General features: G+C 36.0%; 1 protein-coding gene across 6 annotated transcripts in view; it reads right to left on the reverse strand.

Annotated features, from left to right (window-relative positions):
• Window positions 1–19,605, reverse strand: part of ZNF385D (zinc finger protein 385D) — a 403,568-nt gene that overhangs the window by 153,008 nt on the left and 230,955 nt on the right. Inside the window, exon 1 of one of the 6 annotated variants that reach the window (XM_015281802.4) lies at window positions 4,960–5,173. The exons of the other annotated variants lie outside the window; for them this stretch is intronic. Within the exon in view, the coding sequence (XP_015137288.1) occupies window positions 4,960–4,981 (22 nt within the window). The 5' untranslated portion in view covers window positions 4,982–5,173. Of the gene's footprint in view, window positions 1–4,959; window positions 5,174–19,605 lie in introns of those variants that run through there. 6 annotated transcript variants of the gene reach the window in all.

Genomic DNA, 19,605 nt, shown 5'->3' on the forward strand with positions numbered 1-19,605 from the left:
TTAACATTTTAGTAATTGCAAGAATTTCTAAGACTGCCATCAGATTATGAAACAAAATCCAAATTATATGGAAGCATATTTGCACACAGGCACCAAGAGATAGAAGCCACAGAAATCAGAGATAATTCTTCACTCAATCTCATCATTTTAAAATTTTATATAGAAAAAGATGTTACAAGCAATCATTTAGGAAAAAAAGTTGAAAAAGAATGGAAGTGTGACGTTGCAAAGAAAATTTTAAAATATGTAGTTTCAACTTAATGTTTCATTTCTTAACAGAAATAAGATGAGCACTGAGAAAAGGTGGAAAAAGGAATTCCACCATTACCTCGGTTGAAACATGGATGGACAGACGCACATTCATATGCTCATGTGCACACACATTTTTGTTGTAAGATCTTCAGATAAAGCAACTGGGACCTATTCTTCACTACTGAAGTCATAAACCATTAGTTGTGATTTTGGTTTTGTAGCAGTTCTGCCACTTGTAAAAAGGGTACCAGTGGGAGTCAGATTGCTTTTGTAAAATGATGAAATCGCCTTTAATTTATGGCAACATACTAGTTAGAGGTATTTTAAATGAACATTTTCCACAATAGAATTTAAAGGGATGTAACCTAGTGCAGAACAGTTCCTATAATCTTCAACGGGATTTATTTTTTTTAATTGTTGCTATTACTTATATTTGCATTAATAATTATTCAGTGTTTCAAGATAAGAACTTCACTGCCCAGAAAACTGTAAAATTCTAAGTATAAACATAAGACTCTCTCAGATTTTTAGCTCCTATATATTGGCTTGCTCAGCTGGATTCTTCTGTCACTTTCAACATCCATTCCATATTTACTACACTTCCTTATTGCAGATGGTTGGTGATAAAATAGAGTACAGTTCATAATCCAGTATCTGCATTTCTCAAAACACTTTAAAAGCATAGCCTTATCATCACTGATTCATGTGCCTTAAATGAAGACAAACAGAAATGCAGCGAAAGGGCTCTGCAGTGTTTAACTGAAGAAGAGAATATAACCTCCTAAAAACAAACTGGTGACAACTAAATAATTTCACCAAAACTGCTGAAACGGGTTATTTTGGTTGTTTGGTTTGTACAATGTTTGTTTTCTTTAAAGAGGTGGTGAGATTTGGGTGTGGGGGGTATTTTTTCTTCCATGACTCATCCATCATGAATCTCTTCTACAAGAAAGTGTTCCAGAAATAAAAAGTGATACTCAGAATAGTAGCATGTATGCTGATGAACTACACTCTACAATATTAGCTGGAAAAAAAAAAAAAAAAAAACCCACTGAAAATGAAAACAGCTAACATGCAAACAGAAATATAATGGCATTTTTAGGCAAAATTAGATTGTGTTATGGGTTGTATTTTATCCCATACAATACTCATTTCTACCCTGATATATTAAATTTCATGTATAATGTGAATGGAAACATTGAGCACAGAAGTTACTTAAACCAGTAATTTGTCCACAAGTGGCAGTGAAAAGCAAAACAAACAAACAAGCAAAAATAAGACAGGCTTTGGGAGCTCACAGTCACTCTACAAGGTTCCATTCTCCCTTTTTTATTGGTTGCTTTTTGTTTGTTTGTTTCTTCAGTAAGAACAAGGTATTGGGATGTGGGGGGAGGTAGCCTGGTGGTGTGCAGGATTGGTTTTGTTTCCAACTCCATTAGGGGTTTATTGAGCTTTCAAGAGCAGTGCTCACTGTCCCATAACTGCAGTATCACCGCAGTGTCTCCTTCAGAGGGTGACTGCCACATACCGCGGTGACGTACCGCAAACACCAAAAGCTCTCCCCCCATCCCCATCCAGCTTGGGAAGAGAGAAGGCATTTTTCACCCAGCCTTGCCCCAACAGAGGGTCTGCCACGCTTGTAGACAAGCCCATCCCATCCAGGAATGGGAGCAACGCATTGCACTGGCAAAGTGGCTGAGCTGAGGCAGTAGTGGCCGAGGGACCTTTTATGGTAGAGGTGGAAGCACACATTTATGTACACTCAGCAGCCACAGAAGAGCCTTCATGTGAGCAGAGGTTGTCACTTTGTACTGACAGCTACCCACCGTTACTCCTCTCCAGTCTGCTGAGAACAGTCACAAGTGACTTACTTATGCCTTACTCTAAATTACCAGCTCAATGATAAATGCACGCAAAAGTTGCTTTGCGGGGACATATTTATGTTTTTAAGTGTAAAACATCTACCTATTGAAGCACGTAACAGATATTTATTATTTTCATTGGCTTTTGGCTTACCCTATAAACACATTACATCATTTTGTAGGATTTTTATTATTATTAAAATTCCACATTTCTGTTCAACTCAAGATGATGAATGCAAAACCAAAAGAATAAGTAACAAATGTATCCACGGTGACCAAACAGCAGGCTCTAAAGCACAACACAGGGAGTGAAAACTAGCAATTATTGAAGCCACTCCATCAAAATTCCAGTGCAACAGAAAAGAAAGGCGTACGTAATTAGATGGATCACCATTAGTTTAATTATTTGAAGGCTCTGCTCAAATAATAGAATATATAGTACTTCAACACCAAATCTTCCAAGCCATGCATTTAAAGAAAGCAAGGGACCCCATGATTGATTTCAGAATTTAGTAACTTTTCTCTCTGACGTTTCCAAAACTCACTTCATCCACTAACACTTGCTAAATACAAATAATATTTTCTGAGGACTGGGTTTACTTTCCATTTCTGTACTTCAGCCTTGTATGCATGTTAACCACAACACTATATTACCTCAGTACCAATTAGACAAGAAAACCCAGAAAAACAAGATGCATAAAAATATGTCAATTTTTTTTTCCCTTCCGATTCTTTTGGTGGCTCAATATCAGCATGCATAAATACCCCAGAATTCTTTACTAATTGAAAGGATTTTTTTTCCCTCCAGTAGAAATAAAAATCTGATATTGCCAAGAGGATGGCTATAGTAATTTCAAGTCAGCATGGACGCGTGATGTACGTGGTCTAGCTTTCGCTCGGATTTGTGCAACGCTGCTTTGTGCAACCACTGTTACAACAGAGGCAGGTGAGGTTACAGACACTCTGGTTTCTCACAGGCATACCAGGAAAACATCAAGAACAGCCACAGGTAATTACTATCCCTATTAGATCATGCTACGTTATGCAAAAAACAGAAAAGAGAATATTCATTTAAAATTTAAGGAAGCTCCAGACTGAACACAGCACACTGAAAACCTGCCTAGCAGAAACTTTCAGCTCTGCTCTCAAAAGTGAGATTTCCTACAATACAGAGAGCACGACTCAGTTTGTCAATTAATTTAATTGGTGTAAAACAATTAAAACCTTGTTTTACACCAGAAAATAAACGAGGACACAACAGGATTCTGTGTTTTTGAAAGAAATAAGAGTAATTAAGCTTATTTTGGTGTTACGTGTTTCTGAAAAAGAAAAAAAAAAAGAATAAAATAAAATGCTGTCCAGCTACATATACATAATACTCTAACACATGTAACTTCAGATAACAGGAACTTCTGTCTTAATCATACAAGCAATTGTAGAACTGATTGTTAACAAATAAATAAATAATTAAACCCACACATTCCATAAAATCATATTAAAAGGTAGAAAAAAATATAAAATAAAATAACCAAAGAGAAACAAACAAACAAAAATATTACCTAACATCACACGTTTTGTAACGCTGATGAGAACTAATCCAAATTACTCAAACCTAAAACTGTAACACTTGGATATTCTTCCTCAGTCTTTGGAAAATGTAGTAAAGCTAAAACATTGCAAATTCATCTTCGAAAGGAACTCAGAAGAGTTCTGAGAACTCAGTCAATTCATATTTTTTGCTGTTTGGGCAGTTTACAACAAAAAATCAGTCTGCTGGGTCTCTCTACTAAAGATCCCCCCATTATTTTTAGTTTTATGAAAACAAGAAAAAATTACACCTAGCATGTCATAGAGCACACTACTTGCATGAGAAGGCTCAGAATATTATGGAAATGCTTCTCGTATGGCTTGAAGTGAACTCCTGATTCAATATTTAATGAAATTGAGTAAGCTGCTGAATGTCCCAGGAAACCCCAACTCCGCTGTGCATTCATTTTATATATTATGCTGTTATAAATTAACACTGAGGCTAGATGGGTCTTCAAACAGCCAGGAGTAGGATCTTTTCCAGAATGGCACTTGATTTTTTTTATTTTCTTTTCTGCTACTGAGCAGCCTGAACTTGCAGCATTATATTGTAATCGTACATTCCAACCCAGTACTGCAGCACTACATTGCTTAGGCATAGCTTTATGCTCGAGCATGTTTTTAGGATATGCAACCATCCCGGCTGTAAGGCTGAGGAAGATTTCCATCAAGCTACAAAACCAAACTCTGCATACATATTTTACAGCTCCAAGACCTCGAAAGGCTTAAAATAATATGCATTTTGTGTTATGCTAAAAGCGAACTCCACATTGGTGATCTGCATAACGCAGAGTAGTCAGCAAACACACCACTGCACATAAAGCATTGTTTCTTCTCTGTGTCTTTGAATTCTTTAAACTAAAAGCTGAATGAAATCCTAACACTAACTGTGCCTCCAAACCAAAATCAGTGCAGTAGTAGCTCACCCATTTCATTAAGTTTGTCTAAAACTTCCCATGCCTCCCAGTGATTTGTCTTCCCCTCTCAGCAGATGAAACATAAGTTCATTTAAAACAAACCGAGGATGATTTCATCCTATTTAGCTTATTTTCAAAGCTTCTCAGACTAAGCGGTAACCCATTCAAACAGAAAATTTCCCAGACAATGGAATCCTTTCAAACTGCACAGCCAATATGATTTTCTAGTTGTCAGTCTTAGGTGTGCGTCGGCACGAAATGTTCCTGAATCAGAAATTTATAATAATCACTCCTATTGATAATATGAGAAGAAGCAGAATTACATCACAGTTAACACTTACCAAAATACATTATGTTTCTCATTAATCATGCAGTCAGGATCCCACCGCTGTGTATTCAGCATTAGCTCCCGCACAGGGCTGACATGTAAAACAGAGCTCTTTCATTCTACATTATGTGGAAATTTCCCAGCACAAGAAGCGTGAGCGAGCAGTGTGCCTCCTCAGGATGAGCGCTTTGCAGGCAGTCTTCTTATCCCTGATACAATCCCTGTCTGATTTAGCATTTACTCCGGCTGCATGCTGCACTGCCCATTCTTACTGTAATCTGACTCCTCCTTCTGATGTCCTTGCTGTGCCTGTGACATCAGGACTTGGAGTACTACAAACAGATCTTTTCTTTACCGAGCTCGCAATGAGGTGCTCTAATATCCTGCTTAATCTAACGCTGACTTGGAGAAAAAAAAAGAGAAAAAAAGGAAAAAAAAAAGCCCTTCTAAAATCATACAGTTTTTTTTTTTTTTTTTTCAGACATTGCTCTCAGTGACATAATGTGCTCGATTACATAATAGATGGAAAAGACAAAGTGTATGTTGTTAACTTATTTTTCTGTGAAGGATGGGCTCCAAGAGAGCCCCAAGTGCCCTGATTTTCCAACTGCACAATAAAGATGCTTGGCACTTTGCAACATCACCTTCCCTGGGACTTTTATTTGCTTTACTTTGTTTTTTTTAATCAGTAGTTTCATATCAATAAATGATTTTAACCCAAGTGTTGATGAAGTCCAGGCCATTTCTATTTTTAAAAAGGAACTGACAAATACATTGTTCGATTTCTATGGAGTCAAACTGATTTTTAAAACTAAGGTTTCTTCGCCTCAATAACAAAGCGCGAGGACAGGAGATATATGGCAGCAAAGATTTGTAATGGAGTTTACAACCTTTCACCCTCTGGGTCTTCGGTTCCTTCCCAGTCCAGGTTGATAAGTCATTAGCTGCTGGTAGCTATTTTATTGTGCTGTGACAAATGGAGCGGTTCTAAGTTTCTTGTAAATAGGTCCCCACACAGTCCCTGCTGCTTTAAGAACTGATATATTTGCTGGCAGCTACAGAGGAAGAAAGATCAAACACCTGGGTAGCAAAATACTCTCCACTATCCACACATAGTGCTTTGGCATGAATATGATGTGCACTCACGTGGCAGTGTGACAAAGGCTATGTGATGTGCATTTCTGCATGGGTTATACATCGTCTATGAATCGATAGAGGACATTGGTTTCCTGCTGTCAGCCTGGCATCTATCACTGATAATACACTTAAACTAAATAAAGGTAAAAAATAATGGACATTATGCTGAAGTGTTTATTTCATTATAATAGAATCTAATGGGATGAATGCTTTCATTCTACAGGAAAGAGGATGGCAGGTAAAATTCATTTAAATCTCCATTTCTTATCTGTAAAAGCTCCACACAGTAACTACAACTTCGTGAGGTCCAATCACTTAGGGCAAAATTATCCCACCAACACAGCAGCCAAGGAGTGCTCCAGTTGCAGCAGAACAATCAACAGCACAAATGTACACCACTGCTACACATCCTTCAGCAACAGGTCCCCACATCATTGTGCTCACTGGGTTTCATGCAAACTATGTGAAATTCACCAAGATTGAACAAAAGCAGGGTGAAATGGGGCATGGATTTAAGTCATGTCCCTCACTGGCAGTTCCACAATTCTCTATTTCTGATATCTAGCTTTTACCCACCCCCCTTCTTATTTCAACAGCCCCCCTGAGAAGAAGCATGCTTGAAATGGGACGCTACTCTTCCCAGATAAACTGAAAGTCTAATCTGCTTCACAACCAACAAGCTAAGAGGCTATAGTGCATATGACAGGAAGATGATGATTTCTCACGTGGTTCAAACCAGACAATAGCAAATTAAGTTGACTAAATCCTAAATCACAGTGAATTACAGTGAATATTAGCTAGAAATAATGGCCTCAGTTTAGACTGGAGAGACTGGGACAGCAGGTATCAGCAGTTACTCAGCGTACCTTTCTTTCCGCTATTTCATCATTAAAATGCTCACTGACTTCTAATATACAAGGAAGTGCACCTCACTATAAGAGAAAACACCAGATTCTAGGCCTGGTTTAAAATACCTCAGGTGAGCCACTGCAGTGACTTCTGAGCAGTAAGCATAAGCTATTAGGAGCCTTCTGTAACACAGATGTTCCCTCCCTTCCCTTCCCAGAGCATAAAAGCTTTGTGAAGCCACCCTCCAGTTCTTTTAGCCCCGAAACACTTTTGCAGAGCATTGCATGGTGTGCTTCAGGACACTTTGAGCCCTCCCAGACAGGCAGGCATAGTGTTTAACCATCAGTCTATTTACCATGTTGCAAAAAGACTTAGGATTATTTGGCCAGGAGTTAGACCAACTGAAAAGTAGGCTACCTCTAGCCTAGGTGCTCCTAAAACCTGGCACGTTACTAAGTTGCGGTGCCAGTTGGCCAGCTGAGAACCTGGGTACAGACAACTCATTATTGCATAGACATACCATTAGAAGCCAGGCAGCAATCATATTGCTTTTAAGTGTCCTTTCACAAGCTGGCTGCTCTGTTAAAGCACCTGTACCAATTGTGTGATGTCTAACAGCAGGCCAGCTCTTCAATAAGTGTAAATCAGCAAAGGACTAAATCATAGAATGGCTTAGACTGGAGGGGGACCTTAAAGATCATCCAGTTCCAACTCCATTGTCATGGTCAGGGTTTCCAAATAGGCCAACATATTCAGTACCTGGTTGTGAATATTACCTATTTGCCATTTTAAGAAGTAAAGCTAGAAAAAGAACCACCTCCCTTTCCCTTATTGCATTTTATTACAACAAGCATAAAATTACAATAAGCCCATAACCAAAGTAGTTAAATCAAAACTAAGAAAGTTGAATTTATTTGCACTTAGCTATGGTGCAAATGCAGGGAAACAAAGAAAGTTACTGGTGGTCTCTCCTGGAAAGTCTGAACTCAAGTTCACATATTCCAAGTCAAACTCTGCTTTCATCTATATACATAAAACACTGATAAATTGCAAAAAGTACAGTTCCAAGTAAAGGACAGATAAACAAATTTATCCCCAGAGTGGGATATTGTCGCTCTCAGCAAAAGCAAGCGTTAGTTCAGTAACTGTAAACCAGAATAGCCACTGTTTTAACTAAAGCACTGAAAACTCTACTGAACACTACTGCTGCATAGCGAGGAGCAACAAACACTTGTGTGAGTCTGCAGATGTGAGTAGACACAGTCTGGGCATGCAGAATCATGCAGAGTGAATGAGCAAATCAACCCACGATGTCAGCCCACGGTGTAAACTCTCAATCATCAACAAGCTAGCACAGGCTAGCTGGCATTTAGCTTTGCTACAGACTCAGGTCAAGTGTAAAATTATCATATTTTCATGCATAGTTCACCAATAGAGACGCCCCCCCCCAAACCCTGCAATTCAGCAATAATATAGACAAAACATGAATATATATATATATATATATATATATATATATTCTGTTAAAATAACTACCCCACATCCTAATAGCCTGTTTCTACTTGCATAAATCTTTTTTTTTTTCTTTCTTTTTTTTCCCTCCCACCTAATAACATCTCTTCTGTCCTTTGGCAACTTCACTTTGGCAAAGGGCAAATTTTCCAGAAATGCAGAAGGTAAAATTCATTACCTTCTTGAAAATAAGCAAAACACAAACTGAGAGCATACACTTCTGTGCGTACAAGTGCAGCATGCATCCTGCATTTCTCCAGAGATTGTAAACCTACAGGTTACCTCCCACGCATGACTTGCAGTAGAGCCAAAAAGAACATTCTTGGGGAACTGTCTGCACTATCTATGCTTTCTGATTTTTATCTATCCACTGATTTACACAATGTCTCCTTAGCAAGTATCAAAACCACTAGCAGGCATGTCTATTGCAGAGACCAATTAATATTTAATATTAATGCACCCAGTTAATTCCCTAGGATTCCTGGAAAACTCTATTCCAGTCTTGAATTCTCCCAGGGGGCAATTAATATTAGATTTATACCCAGACTCTTACCCATTGGATTTGATGAATTTCAATTAGTGAGGCTGACCACAAACCTATTCTTGCAAATGCAGAAGTACATCCAGGGACTCTTTGCTGGCAGAAACATAATAGTTGGCAACAAAATACAATAGTGATACATTTTAAGTTTATGCATCTTGTATGGTAGGTTCATGCACCTGAAAGGCTTCTAGATCTTTTCCAAATAAATTTTATCTACTGCACACAGACTGCTGTGACTGCTATTAAGAATAAAAAATGTTTTATGCAAACATTTGCTTTGAAAATAAATGGAAGAAGCAATCCAAATCATGCTTATCCAACACACCCCAGATCTAAAGGATTCTTGAAGATGAAGTAGGGCTACAACCTCTGAATAATTTAGAAATTAATGTACCACAGATATTTCATTCCTATTAGTACTACCGTAACCACAGTTCTGAAATACAAGACAGCAAAAAAGCCACAGTTTTATTAGGCTCCAAATGTTATTGGAGAAGTTTCTGATTGTGCATATATATGTGTCTAAAGTCAAATATATTCAGTACCTCTGCTAGAAATTTGGTTTGTTTTCATTTTGAAGCCATATGGAGTAGTTTAAGACATACTACACAATAATGCAGATTTGTGATTCATTATTAATCTCTTGAGGTTATGCTAAAGGATAAGAAAGGAAGGAACAAGTTTTGATTGTATATTTTCAACTATGCATCGAGGCTCATCTCTGGTTTTGCACTTTCTCCACAGGATAAAACTAGCAAATGTGTTTTTTATCCTTGACTCAAAAGTGTCAGTTCTGGAAATCTGATATATTTGTCACCATGAATACCATTTAACTGCAGTAGTACCCAAAGGAACTCTGAACTGCCACACGTGAATACAACTGGAGGAACTTAATTAATCTTCCTGTCACTTCCATGATGCTTTTCATTAGTTTAAGCTGTTATCTGATCAACTGCTCCACTCTCTATTGGAAATGGCTAACCAGAACCTCTTACAAAAGCATTTTCAAGAAGCAAACAAAGACTCACCTTTGATTCTGAGAGTCTTTAACAGTCTTTGTTGTGCAGACTTTATCAATTCAATAACGGTACTTTCAGCACTCTTCTTTCTAAGCAACTGGAATTTTCTACATACGAAGCTAAGAAAACGTAAGTAGTATCAATATGCCTCCTTACAAGCTTAAAGCTAGTACTTACACCACATTGTAATTTGAACATGGCAACTGATAGGTTATACTTTTCTGAATTTTTTTTGCATTAAATGAATAATTACATATATGTAAACTAAAAAAAAAAAAATGTAACAAACAGAAAGCTGCAAAATAACACCAAACCAACACCTTAGGCACTATCTTTGCTTGTTTAAATGCCTTATAAGCATGAGACAAGACCTCAGATGACGATTGCCAAAAATATACAGCTGGTCAGAATAATAACTTTAAAGAGAAGGATTGTCTTAAAAACAAGCTCAATAAGTTTTTCTGAGTTCTTGTCAAATAATTTTTTAATAATAGCAACAACAACAACAACAAAAAAAATTAAAAACAGCAACAACCACACAAAAAAATCTATGTTTGTTTCAATCTTTGAAAATCAGAACTGACACTCTCTACTGTTTTGCAACATAGCTCAATACTTATCATGAAAATGCGCTCACCTTTCATAAGTTTACAATGCCTACATTTAAGCTTATAATTCCAGATATTGCACTGAGAATTTCTAGACAGCTTTAGAACTCTGGATTCTTCTTAGGCCCCTGCTACAATTCGTTCATAAACCTGACCTGCGTTTTGCATTCTTGCTTGTGCCATTTTGAATTACTTAAATTTGGCATGTAGCAATTCTGTTAACTAGCCATTTCTTAATCAGATGTGTACATACCTTATGCTATAAGTTGCATTTGTTTAAAAGAAAACAGTGGCCAAAAATATGCATGCCTATCATTTCTCAAATTATCAATCAAATGACAAATATCAAGAAACGAAACCAGATAGGACACAGTGAATTGTCATTTCAATTATCTACTTAATTGCAGTTAAATTAAAATAACTATCATTTATTGCATTCTTAGTTTGTTACCTTTGCTCAAAAATCGTATTTTTGATCATTATTGATTCTCTAATCTCATGTAGTATGTCTTTTTTTTTTTTTTAACTACTTTTTTTTTCATTTAAAGAAAGCATATCAATGAAACTGGAATCTCAGCTGAATAGTTTAGATCTTCACTATAAAAATTACCCAGACCTATTGATTTTAAAATGTCTTTAGTTTGACTAGCTGATGCTTGATATATTCCTTTCTTCCAGATATTTTGGTATCTCAGCATACTCATGACATGAGGACTGCATCAAGCATAATACAGAATAAAAATATTTAACATTTATGATCTTTCAAATCACTCTTAACAATCTTACTATCTCCATCTAGTGGCTCATACGATTAGGAATTTTGTTCTTAGTACTTTCTAAAAACTTCTTATTGACCTTAGCCTTGCCAACAACAGATTTTTCATTTCCTGTTTTTGGCTTCTCCTATAAATTTTCCATACTTCTTACTTCTAATTTATATTGATTACTATCTGCTTCCTCTTTTATCATTTTGCCAAGTTTTTTTTTTCTTTTTCTTTTTTATGTTTTATTTCTTGTTCTTAGCTTGTTTTGCAGCTGAACCAGAACAAGCTTTAAGCCAAAGTTTTCCATTCTCTGAACATGAAATTATTTTTTTAGTCATCTAATGACCTGTAGTTATTTAAAGCACTATCATTTTTCCTCCTAAGTCATTTTCTAATAATTTCTTCCCAAATAGTTTTGATCCGATTTTTTTTTTTTTTTTTTTTAAGAAATAAAATATTTTAATCTGTATTTTGTTGCTCCTATAGGTACCTCTCTGCAGGTACTTCTCTCATTCCACTGTATCAGAGGGGTATCAACATTTAATCTAAATTAAATGTCAAACTTTTAATCAGCTATAGTTGGGCTGGAAAAAATTCATCTCCAGAAAGTGTTTAACAGTCTAGCTATGCTTAGAGAAAAAGTTACCTAAATGTCTCAACTTCATCTTTAATGTCTGAGGAAAAAATATTTTGGCCAACATGCTATTATCAAAGGAATTGCTAGTTGAAGATGAGAGATCTGCAATATGTCAAAAACTGATATACTGTGCAAAAAGAGGAGAAAGATGAAGTGGCAGCAGAAAAGGTGACCATGTGAGGGTGTAAAAAGATTCAAGTTGCAGTAGAGCACTCAATTTTTAATGAGAAAAGCTTGGCAAAGTTATAGTGGTTTTATTCATATCAATCTAGAATTTGATTCACATATATATGTGTAAACATTTTTTGGTTCAACACATCAGCTTCATGGTAACATATAAGAAAAAATATCATAATGCAGTGAAATTATCAGCTGTATTTATTTTTTCTGTAGTAGATTTCAATTGAAGTGTTATTCAACTCAGAGACTGACACCTAGGCTTTTACATCTACGTGCTGGTGCCCACCTGTGAGCTGGATGTCACAGTCAATAGAGATCAGATTGCTGCAGTAAATAAAGACACAATAGTTATTTACCTCAACCAGAAGTGCACAGCTACATGTACTCAGTTGGCTGAGTAGCTGTCTAGGATCCGTTATATTGACTACAATTTCATTGATCTAAACAGTAGCTTAGACACCTAATTCATTTGTGGACTCTTATAGAAAAACACCTAACTTTATATGCTCTGATATGTAGGCTGAAAAGTAGCCAACAAACCTTTTAAAAGAGTTGGGACCCCTGCAGATCCGTCACTTCCATTGAAATTCAGCTCCATATGGGTTCATTGCTGCAACTACCAACTGTGCTCAACAACACTAAGCAGCAATTTAGAACAGAACATGAAGAACACCTGCAAGTGAAACCAGCATGAAATTTATATAAGAATTGAATTATCTCCTAACAGTTTGGAATTAACTATATCATTAGTTTCTTCAATGCCTGAGAAAATTTCCTGAGATTAATCTGCCTCAATTTTTCATCCAATACAAAATTCAAAGATCAAAAATATCTTTACTTCTGCAGAAAGTCCCATTCTCGGATGACCCAGTTGGCATCTCTTACAATAAATATGTTCCCTTGGAATTCCTGTGGATTAACATATGCTATTCATGCTTACTATCAGAAACAGAGGAAGAGAGAAAATTGGAGTATTCCACAAAACAGCTGTATAGCTATTTAGGGTTAATAGTGAAAATACCAAGATTTTAAGATCATCCAGGAACAATCAATTTCTTTTGAACTTGAAATGTTCCTGTACTCTTCTCCCATAAGAAGAAAGAGAAAAAGAAGTTACTGTTTTCTAGCACTCTATCAGTGATGTTCAAATACATTTCTACCTGGTTTGTAATAATTAACACTAAAAGGAGAGTTTTCATCTCAGTTTCTACCTTTTGATCTTATTGAAAAAGCTTCCTGCCATTCTAATTCAGAATGACATTTACAGCAAATAAGTCCTGTCTATATCTGTTCCTGACTTTCTTCTTACATCTTTTTCTGTATGGCTTCCTTTTGATCTGCTACACTTCTGAATTTAATTATCAGGTTTTGAAACATCCTGCCATCATAGCAACCTATAACTAATTCTATCCATTTCCCACAGCGGAACAAAAAGACTATCCCAAAGCCAAATTCTCTCTCCCTCTCCAATATGCACTTTTCAGCAACCATCTCAATTCAAATACTTTACAACTGCATTTATGCCAAGATAATTAGGAAATTAATAACTTAGAGACATGGCTATAGTATTGTTTCTATTTTTATATAATTCACAGACTTCATTTTTAATTATTTTGCCACTCAGCACTTCTGAAAATAAACCTACTTACTTCGGGCATCTAAATATGTTTGTAGACACAAAAACTACTGGACTGTCCTTACAGAACTTTTTATTCTGTGCATTATATAAATCAACAATGTACCACAGGTAAAGGTACGCATTATAGCTTTATGTTCCTACAATGATTTACAATGGAATATATATTAACTGAAAGAATTTCCCATGGATTTTAAATCCCCAGTCATTTCTCTTGAGACAACTGTTCCAACTGCCTATAAGACTGTGTTATACCAACACCATCTCAGCTCAGGGGTGTTAGAAGAGGAAAAGCTGTCTGTAGAACTGTTTCCAAGTTTGTATTTCTACCCAGAACTGAGGAACAGTCAGTAGACAGCAGAATGGAAAATGAGTTTTTCACAAAGACACACAATGTTATTATGGATTTCTACACCCACTTTAACTGCTGAACCCCTGCTTTCTCTTTATGTAAAAAAGAAAGACTGTGATTTCATGTACCTTTGTTGGATATATTCTGACTGCTCACAGAGTTGACTGCAATGTAAAAGTAACTTCCAGCTCATCCATGGGTTGCCGTGTTTGCAGTTTAGCTTTGCACTATAGAAAACTGTACCACTGATAGAAAATATTTCATGGAAAATAACAAAAGAAATAGAAGGCCTCAAAAAAAGTAACTCCCCCAGAAGTCTGCAGTGCCTGTTTTATTCTCCTAAAGATTATTGATCATGTTCTATAAACAGCTGTACATTTTGTACTGGAACATATTTTCCCATTACTTATCTACTACTTCCTTCCTTGATCACTTCCCACCAGAGCATTTCAAAAAGTAATAACTCTTACCAAGAATAACTACCTATACATGAAAATCCACTGAGCCATGTTTCATCGTTATTTACATCCATTAAAACCACCAACCTTAAGAACATATTCAGGAAGTATTGCGCATGAGTAGTAGAATGATAATAGCATGTGCAAAAGACACATTTAAACACAAATATATATAGTAAGCGATATGCACACGCATACACAGAACCATAGAATTGCTCAGGTTGGAAAAGACCTTAACGATCACCAAGTCCAACCACAACCTAACTATCCTAACTCTAACCCTCTGCTAAATCCTGTCCCTGAGTACCACACCCAATTGTTTTTTAAAAACATCCAGGGATGGTGAATCAACCACCTCCCTGGGAAATCTATTCCAGTGCTTAACCACCCTTTCAGTAAAGTTTTTCCTGATATCCAATCTAACCTTCCCCTGGTGCAACTTGAGGCCATTTCCACTTGTCCTCTCATCTGTCACCAGTGAGAAGAGACCAAGTCCAAATGCATTGTAACTTGACAATGCCAGATGATTTATTACCATTTCTCCTTCATTCTTTTTCACTCCTGCTCAACCAGAAAATCTTTCTCACCACTGGACACGTGGTTAATCATAAATTTACCACTTCTAACTGTAAATCTATTGTATTATTATTATTATTATTATTTTTACCTTCTCTTCAAAACTCGAGAGATATTTAATTAGAAAGAGGAAGGAGTTAAATTTTAATGATCAAAACTTAAGCTAGTTACAGTATAATTATTGTTAGAAATTGTCCTTAGTAATATTTGAGTGGGTTCTTGCTCACTGGCACAAAAATTTTGGTCACATCTACATATTCTGGGTCTCACAACTGATAGAAACCTCCATCTTTTCTATATTTGCTGAATATCTCAACCAATACATAGAAAAAAATTAGAATGAACCCTGATTTTAGTCAGTGTCTCTGGAGATGAATTTTCACTGCACCCATCAGGTGCACCCATTGGAGCCATCTGAAAGATGAACAGGTCATCCTAGCTGGATGTTAACATTTATTCAGCCATCCATCTTGCAGGCTACTCAAAGCTTTTCCCTTTTACACAAAGATTGATATCTACATATCCACAACATATCCTTAATCTCTGATCATTTGTCTTCATCCACTCAGGATCAGGACAGGAATTGGGACTACTATCTCCTAGACATATGATGATTGCTTTAATAAACCTGTAATATGCTGTGAATATTTAGATCTATAAATATAAGCAAACAAAATTTATCTAGGACAAACAAGCAAACAAACAAATACAAACACCAGCAAACATCTAACTTCTGAATAGTGCCCTGTTGTCAAGGATTCACCAGGTACAGGAAAGACTGAAAGGAGATGAGTTCACCTGATTCAAGACAAGAATTCAAGGAATAAGAACTATCCTACTAAAATCTAGAAGTAGCTTATCTCTAGATATGCCTCGGCTACTTTTGTTGTAGGTTTTTGTTTGTTTGTTTGTTTGTTTGTTTTTTCCTGGGATAAAAAGAAAATGAAAGCATGTTATTCAAACTATAAATTTTTGACTGAAAATTTTAACAAAATTGATACACAGATTTCTAATGATAGGCTTTTTTTTTTTTTTTTATAAATAATGGAAGAAGGTGTGTGATATCCTTATGTGCCATAGGAGGGAGGCAGAACAGTACAGTTCAGAGAGTTTCAAGTAGCACTTAGATAAGTTCATTGTTCATGAATTTTTTGTTGTTTTTTGTTTAAGAAGAGAATTACATGAAGTACTACTCAGCAATACGCAAACTGCAAGCTTAAAGAAGCATTATTTTTATGTATAACATGACTATTTAATCTGATTTTTCACTTTAGAAGCAGATGAACCAGTGGTTTGGTCCTGGTATTGCATGTGTTACTTCATAATTTTTCCACTGCAGTCTTTTGCCCTTTTGTAAAGAGTAATTTAAAACACTGCATGTAATATTTTCCAAGGGAAGGTCAGATTTGAGAGGCTACTAATGGATTAGCCTTTGGATCTTTTTTCTTTGACTTAGATGCATTTAAGCCTCTAGCATTTCTAAAATGGCAAATGCAAGAGTAACTTACTGAATGAGAAACACCTATTGTTTTCAAAGGGGTTCTACAGGAGGTGTGATAATTTTCAATTAAAAATATATTAAAAAAAGTTTAATCTATGGAACTTTGACAAAGATAGATGCTAAGTACCACCACTGTACATGCATATTTTTAAATGTATCAGAGATAGCAAATTGTGAGATAATGAGAGCATATTACATGAGTCATCAAAGCATGTACACTCTGAGGGAAGTATAATTAGTCATTTCTGATGACTGGCTAAATACTATAAATACCACTTCACTGTCAATTGGGGGTCATGCCATGAAGTTGTTAAGGAGCAAATAACTACTTTCAAGAGATGCAATTTGACTTTAAAGCTTCTCCTGCATAAATAATTTCTATCCAGATAGGTCTCCATCTTTTTTAATCCTAGTCAAAGGCTTGTCAAATGAGCAAGCAAAATTAGTCACATTGTCCTTCATCTTACAAATAATGAAGCCAACTGCAAGAAACTAGTTTAGACAAAACCTGTGCTCATCCCTCATATTGCTGAAAGAATATGAACAATATGGTTTACTACACTGTAAGAAAGCACAGATTCTCATTTTCCTAACACTGCATTCTTTTTTTTTTTTTTTCAATTATTTTTTGTTGGTGTCTGTCGTTGTTTCCCCCCCCGCCCCCTCCCCTCCCTCACAAGACACAAAAGTGTAATTTTCTCCTGCTATAGACCCACTTAGACCATGGAAGTTACATTTAGTTGAATTTGACCAAAACTGGGAGGCGGTTCATAAAGAAATAGTTCTATTCATTATTGCCGTTATTTTCAAAAGACTACTTGCAAACAATTGTTGTCAGCTTTCAAACATAATTTTATAATACTCTTGTGATCTTCAAACACGCTACATTTCCATCCTTATCAGCACATTAAATCACATTGCCAATAATGTCTTTGGGACAAATTTGAATTCTTCAGGCTTGAATTTAATTACATTATGTAAACTAGAAAATGTCTTCAGTATGCTTTGAGGGAATTTCTTATCTTGGCAATTGTTTAATTCTGTTTTGTTTAAAATATTTGCATTTTGATAACTTTATTCTGCTGCATACAATATTTATTGATCTTTCTGAAGAATCCAATTTCTGTATAGTGCATTGTCTTTGTTTTGCCTAAAACTCTGACTGGAGCATATTCTTACACAGCATTAAAGGCAAAAAATAAACTAGCAGGTTTTACCAATATCAATACTTTGTTTTATAGCAATTATAGTATAGGATAATACCATTTTTTCCCCCTCCTTCCTCTGGACATAATACTTACATATCTCTTGGAATAGAGTAAAATTACATAAGTTATGATTTTTTTCATAACCGTAATACAGTTGTATACATAGGTTACTCTGAAAGGAATGCCTCCTATTGATTTCCATGAACTACAACAGATACAAAAAAATAGAATAGCACTATTTGATAGAGCAAGTTTTCAGCTACAAAACACTGTTTTTCAACGTAGACTCTACCATTAGCTATGCATTTTTGCCAGTGATGAACAAGAGCCTGCATGCCATGCTCATAAAAATCTGCACCAGTGGAGGTAGCCCACTGTCACCACTGCTGAAATGCACCACCTACCACCTCAGTGTGTTCACATCCACTATTTGTTCTCCATAAACATTCAGCAAGCATTGGTGAATGTCAAATGGATGCCATATTTTCCACATGGAAGAATTCAATTCCACACTTCTGCTTCTGAAATGGAAGTGTATATGATGCCATTTTTTTCAGACTGCCCCTCTACTGCCATCTATGCTAGCAAAACATAACAGAATATTGTCAGGAAGGTTCAGCCTCTACTGCCATACCACTATCATCCACTTCTGTCATAGGCCAACATAATAAAATATGTTATTTTTGGAACAGCCATCATATAAAGTATTGTGAAGACCTGTACTGTTTTCTTCTTTCTGCATTATGATTGATTCATCTAGTACTTCATTTGACATACTCACTGTGTGTATTTGCACTTTAAATATATTTTCTGAAGCGCTCTTTTTTTTTTTTTTTTTTGTCTCTCATCCAATTATTTCTCTCTTCTTCCAAATCTATCCAGCAACCCCCTCATTTTCCCTTCTCTCTCACACTCATTCCAATTCAGACATAATCAAAGGATTTTTTCTTTCATATTTATTTCACAGGACTAATGTAAATGTGGGAGCATTTTACACTCAATCAAGCCAAGCTTGCCTTCCACCTGCACTTGAATGAAGCTCTTGAAATGCATGAAAGAACAATTTTAATTAGGAGGATTGTAAATAAGCATTACATACATTTTCATCATCTGTCTAATGATATGTACGTATATACCTAAGAAAAGCATGCAGATTTTCACTGTTTCTAATTCAGAAATTCTAGAAAACAAGATCAGTATGTGAAAAATCTCACATCACAGTTTGATGTTAGCAAATGAGTAAGACAGCTGTTCCAGCATGTAGTATCCATGGACAACCTTTTTGTAAACACCCATAGAGTTTAAGCAAAAACATTACCATGAGAAATCTTCTTTAATAACATCCCTATTTATTAAAGATTGGCTCAAAAATATATTATTGCAAGTAGCAGAATTCTGCTAGTATCTCAGCCGTTTTTCTAAAGGTAATAAGTATTTCCTCATTTAATACCCTTGCTAAATCCTCCTACCATATCCACTGGAAGGATGGATCTCAGATAAAGAGCAGAAATGAAAGATTGCAGTCACAGAGTAGAAATTTTGATCAGCTAGATGTTCCCATGCTGTAAATAGTGTGCAGCTGCACACCACAGCTGCTCTGGCATAAGCATGTCCTAAAAGGAATATGGGATTGGCCAAAAAAGGGCACTTTCTACATGATTTTGGCTACTGCTACATT

This window comes from Gallus gallus, chromosome 2, assembly GCF_016699485.2.
Source record: "Gallus gallus isolate bGalGal1 chromosome 2, bGalGal1.mat.broiler.GRCg7b, whole genome shotgun sequence".
NCBI lineage: Eukaryota > Metazoa > Chordata > Aves > Galliformes > Phasianidae > Gallus > Gallus gallus.